The sequence below is a fragment of the Lonchura striata genome, chromosome 1 (assembly GCF_046129695.1).
Source record: "Lonchura striata isolate bLonStr1 chromosome 1, bLonStr1.mat, whole genome shotgun sequence".
Lineage (NCBI taxonomy): Eukaryota > Metazoa > Chordata > Aves > Passeriformes > Estrildidae > Lonchura > Lonchura striata.
This window is the reverse complement of record NC_134603.1, coordinates 85,108,986-85,122,350: the sequence shown is the minus strand read 5'-3', so window position 1 is coordinate 85,122,350 and position 13,365 is coordinate 85,108,986. Positions and strand designations below refer to the sequence as shown.

Here is a 13,365-nt window from a genome sequence, read left to right as displayed (position 1 = left end):
CCTTCAGTTTGAGTAAAAATAAAGAAAAAAATGATGAAATTTGGCCCTTGGGTTTTCCAATTATTATTAAATTCTCTTTTCCATTTTTGTAGTAGAAAAAGGTGTGTAATAAACATTTGAATTGAATGTAAAAAGTGGTCATTAGCAGAAATAGGGCTCAGGAAACTATTTTTATTATGATTTAAGCCTGCCATCCAATTTTGGAACAATGACAACAGCAAGGCCACTGAGACTGTATGTGATGGTGCTCCAGAACTTCCTGTGTGCTCCAGAGCAGAGGTCGGGAGCACTGTTGGGGCTAGGGGGGTTGCAACAGTCCTTGCAGGGAAATGAGCTGCTGCTTTGTGACACCCTTCTGAGGAAGGGAGGGAGGGGTGAGTAGTCCCCTCACAGGAACAGGGAGCGAGGCTGCAGAGAGAGCTGGTCAAGTGTCTGTCTTCTGGCCATGACTGCCTTGTGCCCAACCTGTGCTGAGGCTGACTCTAGGACCAGGCTAAAGCAGGCCCCCAAAGTCAGGGTGGAAAAGCCAAAGCACTGAATTTAAGCTGTGGTGAATTTAAAGCTCACTGATTTTGAGCTTTACCTCTGGGAGGGGAAAGGGCTGCAAAATACTGCTGTCTGAGGTGATGGTCTTGTACCCCTGCTGTGGAAAACTGTGGGTGGCTGCCTGAAATTAAACATCTGCTGGTGAAGTGCAGAGCATTGTGTCTGGAGTGGGCTCTGCCTGTGGGGGGTCTTTTCCCAAGACCTCTGCTCCGTATCTCTTAGGATAAAGCGTGCGTGCCTCACAGCACTGCCCCGGGCTTGTGGGACACTCGTGCTTTGAACTGTGGCTGGGCAAGTGACAGGGGCAAGTTCACATTTCAGGGTTTGTTACATGTCTGCTGCTAAGCTAATTGACTTGGTTTCTCCCTGTAATCAGGGATTGAGTTTAGTGAGCTATTCATTTTATTCTGATACAAACATCTGAAGCTGCTTGGGTAAATCACACCTTCAGAGTGCCTGTCTTGTTTTGCTGGCTGTGATGGCAGCTGAGGCGACTAGACTGTTGTTGTCCAGCCTGTACACGTTAAAAGTAAAGTGGCATGAATCACCTGGCTTTTCCCTTTTCCTTTTGACTGGATGTGTTGTGTACAATTGTTTCTAACTGCGCTCAGCAGGCTTTAAGGTCTTACTGATTTGCCAAGACTGAGATGTACTTCTTGGATACCCAGGTAAGGCTGGAATATGGCTAGGAGGAGCAGTGCCTTTAAAGGCCTTGGCATTTCTATCTCAAGCTTGGAACTTGACCCATACTAGAGCCTCATCTTTGAAGTCAGCAGGTTGATAGAGACACAGCCTGGTTTGGGTGTAAAAATACAGATTCTAGTTGCCATCACCTCCTCGTCATACCTCCCTTCATAGGAGAAATTGTAACCCTCACCATCCCCCTCAGTTCCCAGTCATGCACTGACATCCTGCTCCTCTGACTGCAACAAGGTCTCATCCATTTACAGCAGCAGATAAGCTACTCTATAAGGCTTTTTATTGGCAAGTTCTGCTATTAATATTTGCAACATTTTATTTGGCTGTCTTACTGGCTTTAAGCAGGGTTGTGGTGTTAGCCTGTCAGTATTCAAGTCAGAAATTCTAGTGCAACAGCTGTTGCTAAATAATGTTACTCAACATGACAATATTTAGAATGATTGATTGAAAATATTATGTTGAGAAAGTGTTAGAAATCTTTCATGCTTATTTGATTTACTTGCAGTTGGAGATCTCAAGCCTTTCAGTTCACTGTAGCATGGTGGCAGAGCACCTCATGGTATGCTCATTGGTCAGTCTTGTCTATTCCATCCAGTTGGTTTTTGGATTTTTTCATTAAAAAACTAAGTTGCATCAACCAATGGCATCACCCTGAAGCAACTTACAGTGTGGAATCTAATCTCTCTATATTTCTCATAGTTTAATCAGACTGTTCTGAAGGTCAAAACCTTGAATCCAAGCTATAAGATATACCTGACCTATTTTTATTGCTACATTTGGATGATTTCCATGGAAGACATGCTCTCAGATAAAACTGAAATGTAATCAGAGCTGTAACACCAGGTGGAACAAAGGTGGTTTGGGGAAACTGAGTAGGACCAGAAGTGGCTTCCTGGCAGTGTGGTTACTGTCTTTGTTTTGTGAGGAGGCTGAAGCACAGATTGATTAAACAAAGAAGTCTGGAAATATGTAAAAAGTTGTAATGGTTTTTGTGGGGTTTTTTTCTGCTTGAATCAAATAATCATTTCTGATAAAGCAAAAGCTGTCTGGCAGTGCTAAATATAGGAACTCAATCACTCCATCCTCAGTTCACTGCACCTTCATCTAAGACATCCTTGCTCTGCACTTCTATAAAATGCCTTGAAACATTTTCCTGCTTTTAATTCATTCCTACATAAAAAAGAAACACCAGCCAAAAATGGACAGAAGTACTGTGAAATTTGGAAACCATCAGTATTCATGTGACTTTCAGAAGAAGTGAGGAGGTTTATTTCAGACCTTCAGCCAGCAACCCTTCCCACTCCCTCCTTTCCCCGAACACAGAAAGCACTCAGGGCTTGACTCATGGACTGTCTGATTATAATAAGTCTCACTTGGGGCACACAGCTTTATACCATGCTACTGCACTACGTGCTTTGTCTGCCTCCACCCTTGGGCCTTTAGTTCTGGCCTTGTGCTGTGGCTTTTGACACCACTGGCCAATTAAATAGCAAAATGTCTCACATACTTTTTTTTTTTGTTTGTTTGTTTGTTTGTTCTTTAAACAAGTATTTGGGAAATCAGAGAAGTTAAGAATTGGAAGTATATCTGTAGTAATTTTCATGGCAACAGAACAGTAAGTGCAATATTTGTATTATGAATATGGCTCAGTATTTATAGCTCTCCAAATATTTACAGAGATAAAGCCTTTAAACATAGCCTCAGATTTCTGTCTTCAGTAGCAGTTTAAATAAATGCCATTTGGAGAAAAGTTAAAATTGAGGCAAAAGGCAGCCATTTCTAGTTTAATATTGTCTCACTTGTGTCTCTGAACCCCAAAAGTTCTATGTCTGAACCCGTGTTGTCCCTGTCTCATATGAGCCAGTGTTTATCTTGATGTGCACCTCAAAAGCACTGGCCTTTAATCAGATAACTCTTGTGAGCAGATGGGTGCCCCATTGTCCTCAAATTCACAAGGATGAGAATTCAGAGTCATGCAGTTGCTGAAGCACTCGTGAGCTGCTGAGTTAAAACATGGCATTGAGGGTGTGTCTCGGATTGGAGGAGTCACCGCGGGATGCTGGCAGTGACGCTGGCATGGCTGGGATGGGCAGTGGTGAAGGACATGCTGCTGGCAGCACCTGACACAGCCAAGGATCCCGGGCCAGCCTGTGCTCACCACAAACGGGACCGTGCTGGGTGCGAGCAGTGCGTCAGCAGCGTGGCGAAAGGCAGGCTCACAAGTATGAGCTTGTCCGGGGTATCTGCCTAAGAACATGTAATAAATTCCTTCTACAGGGCTCTAGGGATAATTTATTTTTTTTAACCCATGCATGGCCATGGGTATGACTGTCCAAACTGAAAGCCATGATGGATGCTAAAGGCAAACCCCTTGAGTAGAAACTCAATAGAGTTTCTGCTCTACTGAGTTTCTAGTGTGAGGGGTTGGATAGTTTCAGGGACGCTGTTATGTTGGATTTACACCCAGACCTGGATTTATAATCCTTGGAGAGCGATAACGCAGCAAGGATTAGGAGAAGAACATTTCTATTGTCTTGTGGTAGAAGAAGTCATGAGAACAGTAATGATTTCTTGGTGTCCCAGTGAATAAGGTGCCCAGGACTTACAAATCCATTCCATTAGTAACTCCTTTTCTGATGGGCATCTCTCTTGTGAGTATAACAGTTTTAGGAGGAGTGTGACACGGGTTGGTTTATAGGTACATGTATTTCTTAGGAGGAAAATCCTTCCCAGAAACAGGGAGTAGTGTCTTGAGGCTGTTTAGACAAGAAGATTTCATGGCTGTGCTGAGAGCCAGCAGCCACGAAGACTGTTTTTCCCTGGATAGAGGCTGAAATTACTTGTGAGCCAGTGACTGAGTGTACAGCATCTCTATTACATTAAGATTAATAATTCCTCAGCGTATTTGCAGCTGGAAATTTTATATAGATCTTCATTCATCATGATGTGAACAGCTGCTTTTTTGCTGCTCTGTTAAGGTCCAAGTGGCAGCACTAGATAGTGCCACATAAAACACACTCCTGCTGTTTCCATTCACTTCTCTCCCATCTAGCTCTAGTCCTTGGCCCAGGATTGGCCCCTTGTAGGAGCAAGCCATCCTATTTGTATTTGTGGACCAGCTCTGACTGCAGAGTTTGAGTAAATCCAAAGAAAATCACTTTCAGAAAGAAAAAATAAATCCTGAAAGCTGCACAAAAATCTGTAGGAATTCCTGTTACAATTTTATTTTAAGTGAAAGACTATGGGGTAGTAACATGTTTCATTGCACAGAGCATAATTTATTCTCTTTTTTTGCTTAACTGCATCAGATGTAGTACAGCAAAATCTGTCACAGCCAGAGGGTTGTCTCAGCTCCTAAGGAAGTGTTTTATTTTCTGTTCAGTTGTTTTTTGAGGGGTTGTTCTGTTTTGCTGTATTTCATTTTTTCATTCTGAAGTCTGTCTGTTCTGCTGTTTTGAATAAGATGTTCCTCTTTTTGAATAAGAAATCCTCTCACAGAAGCATCCAACCGGACCAAGTTTAGTACCCGAATAATCACTGACAAAGAGTCTGGAGCTGAGCTGTGCATGTCATCAAAAACCGGCATCCTTTATTGCTAGCCTGGTTGCTAGCAAAAAGAAGATTTTCCTGGTCAGGATGATGTGCCTCGCTCAGCCCTAGGTACACAGAAGCAGGAGTCTAGACATCTGGAAAGAGCAAGGGACACATGGGTGGCACAGCAGTGACTGCAATGTATACACCTGCAGAGTGTGAGCTTGAAGGTGGAGAGAAAAAGCTGGAAAGAGAAAGGGATTCTGCAACATACAGAGCAAGAGACGTGCTTCACTGGTTTGCTGGTACTCTGTCAATGCTCTCTGTCTGCCTCATTGGTACTGTTTGCTCCTTGTCCTGTGGGGCCTGAATCCCCAGAGTAGGGGCTGCCAGCCCTTACCTGGCTCATGCTTGGTAGATCAGGGTACAGCTGCCTGCTTGTGCCCTGCTGCTGCCTTTCAGCATGCAGTACACCCTTGAGCTGCAGGAGAACTGCCCAGCTTCCCTCTAGAGCGGAGGGTTCAAGGGGAGTTCCATAAACCACTTCCCATGGCACCTGGGATTTGGGAGAGGAGCTTGAGAGAAGAGCCATTATAGTCCCCTGCCTCAGGGCATCTGAGGTGTGTTTTTTTCTCAGACTACCCCCAGCAAATGAGTTAAGGGACAAACCAGGTCAGAATAGGTATTAGGGAATTTTGCAATGAATAGGGCAGCCTTTTCCTGACTCATTTTCCCAGAGGCATAGGTTGCTAGCTTCCAGAGCCTTCAGCAGCAGGTTCCTGGGTATTTTCAGCTGGGGACATGGTGGCAGGGTAGCTCGGTGGCTGCCCAGGCAGAGGTTGGGCAGAATCTCTGCAGTGCACACCAGAATAGATGCCCTGGTCTCCTGACCTCACCCCCTGTGCCTGCGCTTCACATGACAGTCACTGCCTGCAAGATCAGCTTTTCCCTCCTGCCGTTCAAACCCATGATGCAGTGGCTTACGTCTTCCAGTGCTTCTGTGTGGGAGCTGAAAGTAAATTCTTTTTCTTGAAAATCAGATTCATGACACTATTTTTATGTGTGCTCGGTGCTAACTGCTGAAATCAATACCCAAAATGTTTGTGCACTTTCTTTGTAAATTAAACAGCTTGATCTTTGATTTGGTTTTAAAAAACCAGGACACTGAGCACTCACTGATGGTATTTTATTGAGGTTGTATATTAGGTACGCTTTTAAAACATGACTATTTGTTTCCCTTTATCATGTGCAGTTCCTGAAAAAAAAATACCTGCTGCTTGAAAAAGTTAGCAGTAAAGCTATTTAGTGTACAGCTCCAAAGTTCTAGCTTAAAGAGACAAGCAGCACTTGTCTTGACTTTAAAATGTCCCTATTTTATAGATTTTATTCTGTTTGACCTTTTTTTTGAAAGCATTGCAATTGCTTTCCAAAACATTGATAGGGATAAAAGGGAAAGAAGCCACCTTACACCAGACTGGGTTGTTGGTCTCCCCAATGATTCTCACCAGACTGACGCAGGTTTTCCTTGAACAGTTCTGGGAATGCAAATGGGACAAATGGATATGTAAGCCATTGCTGAGCATAAGCACTGTGGTACCTGCTGCAAGCAGTGTGGCCATCAGTTACATGGTCAGATAAGTAGTTATTGTTCTTAATATTTTTAGAAGCATAAATTTTATTGTTGTCTTTATTATATACCAAACATAAAAAGCCAGGCACACACACAAGAGGTATTGCTAATATGAATGTTCACTGTGGCATTTTTTTGGTGCATCATTATCATTAAGGAGGCAGCCTCTACGGGCCTCAAGAGTCTCAAGCACAAGCTGCTGACTGGTTTTGAGAGTGAATGTTAAGTCCCTGGTCATGCCCTGCTTTGTTTTTAGTGGGAGCTCAACCTTTAATGCATTGGGACAGGCTAAGCCCTAAATTATACCCTAATGTTCATTTAATATATTTGCAAAAGATTCCGGGTCTGGAGGAATGCATCACAGTAGGGTTTTTGCAGTCCTTTTCCCAAACTCCCAGTAAGTACCCTTGAAAGCTGCTGCACAGGACAGCTCCCTTTCTTCCTGACTGATGTCATGGGTGGCACAGAGGGTGTATCTGGCTGGTGTGTCCCATGAGAACAGGACCATTCTTTTGTGGCCTCCAGGAGCCTCTCCAGACAGAGGCCTCCTTGTTATGACAGGTAGCTTTCTGAGCATTTAAACAGATGCTTGGCTGCCAAAAGCATAAAGCACTTGGAAAGGGAACGTGCAGAATATTTCAACAGCATTTCTTAAAATAAATGCCGTGGCTTAAATAATAGAAGTTTTCCTCACTGTCTGTAGAATAACCACTGAAGCTGAAATAGTGTTTTGAGTTATTGGATGTGGCATTTGCAAAATTTCCTCAAAATTTAGTAACTGTAGCAAGGTTTAAGGAGGTTTTGCTTTTGTTTTTTCCTAGTGCTTATGTTCAAACCTAATCTCCTTCTGCTTATCGTTTTCCAAGTCTGTTCAATTCCAATTGGCAGATTTAATAGATGTGTACCAGAAGGATATTTGGAATCCAGGCAGCCTCAGTATGCTTACATCTGTGATAAACCAGAGATCATCATAGCTGTAGGGCTGAATCAGATAGTACCTTGCTCATGGCTGTGAGGGGTGACAGCCCTGTTTCCCTCACACTTCACTGGCCACTGGAGGAAGATTCCTGGCATTCAGTTCCACAGCATCTGGACACATGAAAACATCCAGCCCCAGCACACAGTTGCATCTCCTTGGGGAATGGCTGCAGTTTGCTTTGGCATCCTGCACTGACATGAGCAGCAATTTACTGGTGAGAATCAAGACATGTTGGTGGGAGATAGTGCTGGGAAAGTGATGACAGAGAGGTGTAGGAATCCCAGGGAAGGCTTGATGTGGTGGCTCAGCTGGTGCAGCCTTTTCCCTCGCTCTTGCGTAAGAGGATGTAAGGTGATGAAGAGCTTAGCTGTGATCGGTCCTATTCTGGTGTTAATTGCCAGTGACTGCATCGCTTTTGATAGAATTAGAGGAGTGTATAACAGGCCTGCAATTAAATCTGATTTTGATCTTAGCAGCTTCAGACAATAAAAATGAAAATGTCACTTGAGATGAGTTCAAGTATTTTTAACAGTGTTACTCAAAGACGAGAAAGAGCATAATAGTCAGTGTTTGGTCAGAACAAGAGAATATGACCTACTTTCATTTAAAATCCAAACACTTGGCCACACAGTTTTTATCTGCATATTCAAGTCTTTCCTGCATCTTTCCTTTGTACCGCACCAGGTGACTACTGTATCACTGCCTTTATTTGGGAAGGGAAACTCATTCAGAAATGTTGCGCTTCTGGTCCTTTTTTGCAGCTAGCTCTTTTTACAGTTCCACAGCAGGGGAAAGTACACCTCTTTCCACTTGGATCTATGTATTGCCAAGCCAAGCATGCTTGGTAGGAAAGACATGTCCTTTATTATGAATGCTGTAGCTGAGAGCACCTTTGTCACCCATGCTCAACCGCTGAGTTATTAAGAGCTTTGGACTGTGTTACACAGAGAAAAAGATAAAAATAGGGTGTCTGACGCATGCATCCCATGTTGTACGCCAGGAAACCAAATCGCTCTTCCACCTAGTACAGTACCCCAGAGCATACATGGAAAATATGCATGGATATGCATATGCGAGATCTTTCCTCACCAAGAAAAATGCTCAGTCACCCTTTTTTCCTATCCCATTTTACACTGATCTTGTTTGATATTCCCTTTGACTGCTGGCAAACCTAACTGCCAAAAGTCCCACACCGGTGCTTTTACTGCTGCTGCTCCTCACTGTTGAACCTGTCTCCCATGTTTTCAGGGAACAGTGGAATATTCTTATTACACTCGGCTGAAAGTAAGCAGGATCTTGCCCATTCACCAGACATCTGCCGTATGCTGAAAACTCTTGAGGCTCAACACTGTCTGTCACAGAAATAATGCACTGGGTGCACAGACTAAAATAAGTCAGTCCCAGTATGTGCCCCTTTATATGTTAATCCTTGCATCGCTTTCTTTTATTGCTTCTGTTGGCATACACAATTATGTGACATAATATAAAAGTAAATAATGTGATGCAATGGGTAAAGCTCAAAAGGAAAATACAAATTAGATATCAGATGCTTCCTAACACAGAATACGGCATAAAACTTACAGTGATGCGAGTGCGAATTTTTTGTATTTTGAGTGCAGCAAAATCTAGCATGTAGCAATTACATGAGTCTTTCTGGATGTTTCTGGCACTTTCTAAGTGGGGGAGTGAGTGACTTTGGGTAATAGATCCAAAATAAAGTATGGCTCTAGGATATGGCCTTAAAAAAAGCAAACACAAATTTAGCTTGACAATTACAAACCTTAAAAAACAATGCAAAACACACAACTGAGATCTCATTATTTATTTTCCAGCATGTGAACACTTTTCAGGGGAAGGCAGGTGTGCAAAACTGAGGACCATGGGTGTTTGATTGCCTCCTGATAGGAAACCTGTGGGAAAAGCACAAGCTGAGGCTCAGCAGTAGGTTACAAACTATGGCAACAGCCAAGTTCAGATTTAAAGATAAAGCCTGAAATAGCAGAACCCAATGCAAGACCAACATTTTTAGTCCTCTTTGACTGTATTCAGTAAAACATATGGGTACCTTTGTGTGCAATTTGCTTTTGCTGAATTGAGTTTTGAGTTACTCGCTAGTCTATTTTTACATTTTAAGTGTCCTTGTAACTCAATATGTGTTTGTTTTAATTTTACACTCTCCATAAAAAGCATCCTCCATGACGACTTGGAGAAGTGACCGCTGGCAATGCATAGAAATTTATTTGCCTGGCATGTCACACTGTCTTACTTTTCCTCCTGCAAACCCACGTGCTGGTCTTGACCAAAAATATCCTGGGATACCTTGTGTCTCCTCCCTTACCTAAACTTTGCTGCTGAGGCTCTGGAAGTGGTGAGGCAGGGAAGATCAGCTTGGGACAAATCCAGGTCACTCTACCAGCCCTGCTCACACACTTTTTGAATTAATGAGCAGCTAGGCTGTCATGCTGGGGGAGCAGGGTGGTGATGAGTAGGACAATAGCTTCCCTGCGGTCACTGACTGTACCAGGAACACACCTTTGATCACCCACCTGCAGCTCAAGCTGTATGTCTCTCTCTAGGGGAGAAAACCAGGAATCTCATTTTTTGCAGCATAACGCTGACATGTGTGTCAGAAACCATAGGAGTGGGTGTTCCATGTGGAGCTGGAGGGAGATTCACAGCCCATGGCATCCTCTTGAAGGCAGTGTACAGACATAGCTCTGCTTTTCTCACTCTGTTGTTTTGGTGATAGTGCAGATTTTCAAACTGCCACTGATGTGTTTCCAATTTTACAATGCTGGCATGAAACCATCATATCATATCATATCATGTCATGTCATATCATATCAATCATATCATATCAAACATGTCAAAATCCCCTGGCTCTGAGCTGCCTTCGTATGATGTCTCAGGAATGCAGAGCTGATGAAATAGTGTAGAAAGGCTAGAAATGAGCCTTTTCCTCCTCCTATCACTGTATCCTTCCAGCATTCACATGCTATAGGTAAGGATGTAAAAATTGCTGCATCAAATCAAACAAAAAATGCTTCCGTTCTCTTTGCTTTTCTGAAAAAAGTGTGGGGTGAAAAATGAAAAATTTACAGTGTGCTCGATTGGTGATGGAAGATGTGTCTGGGCTCATCATCCTTCCTTCCTCATGCGCTGGTCACTGTGGTACCTGAAACTTTGCCACTATGAATTGCTGTTGCCATTCACAATATTTGATAGTGGAGAGAGGGCTTTGGGCCTGTTAGCACCCACCAGAATTTTGCAGGGCTCAAGGAGTAAAAGTGATTCAAGATCTTTGTTTTTAATAGCATTCCTGCTATCAGATGGTAAAATACCCTAGAGAGATAACATGAAATTGCTTTGTAAGATTTAAGGAGAGTGAAAATAGACAAAATACAAATATAAGCAACATTTGATATATGGGTTTCACCATTTGCTTTTAGCTTTATTTAGCTTTGAACTTGCATCTACCTTAAAACTAGTGTTGCTCCTTACCAAATTATGGTAAGTTTTGAGCTGCCATATTCAGTGATGGTGAATAACTCACGCCCAAACCCACCTGAACTATTCAGAGAGGAACCTAAACCTACAACAAAGTGAGCAGGTTTGCTCTAGGGTGGGGCATCTCCTGGGACAGTGCACCTTGCCCACATTACTCTCTCCTATAGTTGCTACATCCTCCCTTCCCTTGGGACAAGTCTTCACCACTAACCCCTGTAAGATAACTGTTTTTGTGAGACTAATTTCCCAATGCCAGGTGGCAGCCACAAGTGGGACGTTGTCTGGGGATTCCAGAGCAGTGGGAACCACGAGTAGCTTCTACAGGAGATGGTGTGGATGAGGTCAGGCTCTGCTTCCTCCGCATCCTGTGGCAGAAATAACTCTTGTCATCAGAGCAGTCACTGTAATGTGGATGAGGTTCAACCCAGGCCCAAGAGCTTCAATGAGATTTTTGTGTGATTATAACAAGAATTTGACACACATGGTAAGCTGCTAATCATGTATATGTGATCTCTCTCCATGCTGTCCCAGGAGGTATTTACCAGCATAAAAATCAGTTAATGAGGGTACAGGTCACAAGCAGCAAACTGCTGCTGCATGAGGGATGTCCAAGGAAGCATTGGGATGGGTAAGCTGTGTCCTTTCCATCTACAAACTGTCAGTTTTGCATCCTTCAGTACTATGAAGGAACATCAAGTTTATTGTGTTTTTCTGCTGAACACTGCAGCAGAATTTATGCAAAGTTTTCTACGGATGTAGCAGGAGTACTCAAAAGCTCAGCCCATCTAAAGTGCCTCGGGTCCTTTAGGATAATGAGACATTTTGTGAGTGCACCTTTTTATTGTACCAATATTACATTACAGGAAAAATGGAAGGGGGGAACTTAACACATAGCACCTGTCACAAGTTCTCTCCTTGAATTAGGCTCTCCTGCTTATAAAACTTTAATTGATTCCTAGCAGTTTATGTGCATGGTGCTCAGTGGGCCTTTTCTGTTCTTTTGCCAGCTCCATGGTTACTTAGAAAGCGAGCCGCTCACGCTGCAGCTGTTCATTGGGACTGCAGACGACCGCCTGCTGCGACCCCATGCCTTCTACCAGGTTCACCGGATCACCGGCAAGACCGTTTCCACCACCAGCCATGAAACAATACTTTCCAACACCAAAGTCCTGGAAATTCCACTTCTTCCAGAGAACAACATGAGAGCAATGTAAGACCAAGGCACCATGTCTGACTCCTAACAGTTTCATCTTGGTCACCTCACTTAATTTCTTTGGGGTTTCTTTCTTTCTTTTTGTACGCAATTTTCTTTTCCCTGTCTTTTTTTTTCTTTCCCCACATTTCTCTCTGTAATAGTAGGTTTTCAAAACTTTGCTGAGACAAATTGCCGCTAATCAGCTTAACAGCAAAACGAACTGCACAAATATTTATGACAACTGATTTGCTTTCATTCTAGAGTTTCAGCTAATGTGCTTATTTGCCATTTAAAATAAGTATCTCAGTTACTGAGCTGTAAATATCTCCTACCTCAGCTCCTGCATTTAGTTTCTAAATATGACACCTGTTGCTCCTATACGCACTAGCACAAGGAATAGAGCTGATTAAAATTTATCTTTTGATGTCAGAGGAAACTCTTAGAGAGCATTTCCAAGTACCTTTGTGGTTTTTCTGAGGTATTTTCTGAGAGGAATAAAACCGTTCATTTCTCACATAATAAAACTCAGCATTTTTCATGGCACTTGCTTACAAGCAAATCTTCCAGAACTAAGAAGGTGATGCAGTTTACAGATTGAGTTGTTAAACTGGGCTAAGTTTAGTGCTAAGCAGAAAAGCAGGCATGGATATCTTAGGATAATTAAGTGTCCTGTAGGTCCATTAAATAACTATAAACATTGTTATAGGATGATATATAAAGGTTAAAATAGCCTTCTGTGTAAGTGATATACATTATACCTTCTACACTATTTTATCCTGTCCTCTCTGTACCCCTCCCTCAAATCAACCTAGCCCCTCATCTGAGTTGTGTCCCCCCTCATTCAAATTATCCTAACCATTATCTGAGCTGTCTGCCTTGGAAGGAATTTCTATGTGCTTGCGTGCAAGTACAGCTCTTGGTGTGTGTGTGTGTGTGTATAAATATAAATGTATTCATATTTTAATATAGTTGCATGCACCTATGTGTGTGTATATACAGGAAGATAGAAAGCGAGAAATCCTGACCTCCACCAAACCAAATATCATGGGAAAATCACAATATCACTCCTTGTTTTTCTATGCCTTAACAAAGTGGAAAATGCTATCAGACACCTAAAGTCCTTCCACACACAGTGGTTATTAGAAGCCGTTTTGCAGTGTCATGTACAGCACGCCCTGGAGTGCCTCATGTAAACAGAAGAGCCAGAATATGTTTAGCTGCATTGCCAGCTGGACTTAGAGTGATCACTCAAGACCTTGAGGATCTCTCTCAGGGCAT

At 42.8% G+C, this 13,365-nt stretch overlaps 1 protein-coding gene across 4 annotated transcripts in view; it reads left to right on the top strand.

Moving 5' to 3' along the window:
• The window catches only part of NFATC1 (nuclear factor of activated T cells 1), a 109,852-nt gene that overhangs the window by 31,184 nt on the left and 65,303 nt on the right, over positions 1 to 13,365 (top strand). For all 4 annotated transcript variants that reach the window (XM_021553413.3, XM_077785519.1, XM_077785510.1 and 1 more), the window contains exon 4: positions 11,900 to 12,102. In XM_021553413.3, coding sequence (XP_021409088.2) covers positions 11,900 to 12,102 — 203 coding nt within the window. The remainder of the gene's footprint in view (positions 1 to 11,899; positions 12,103 to 13,365) is intronic.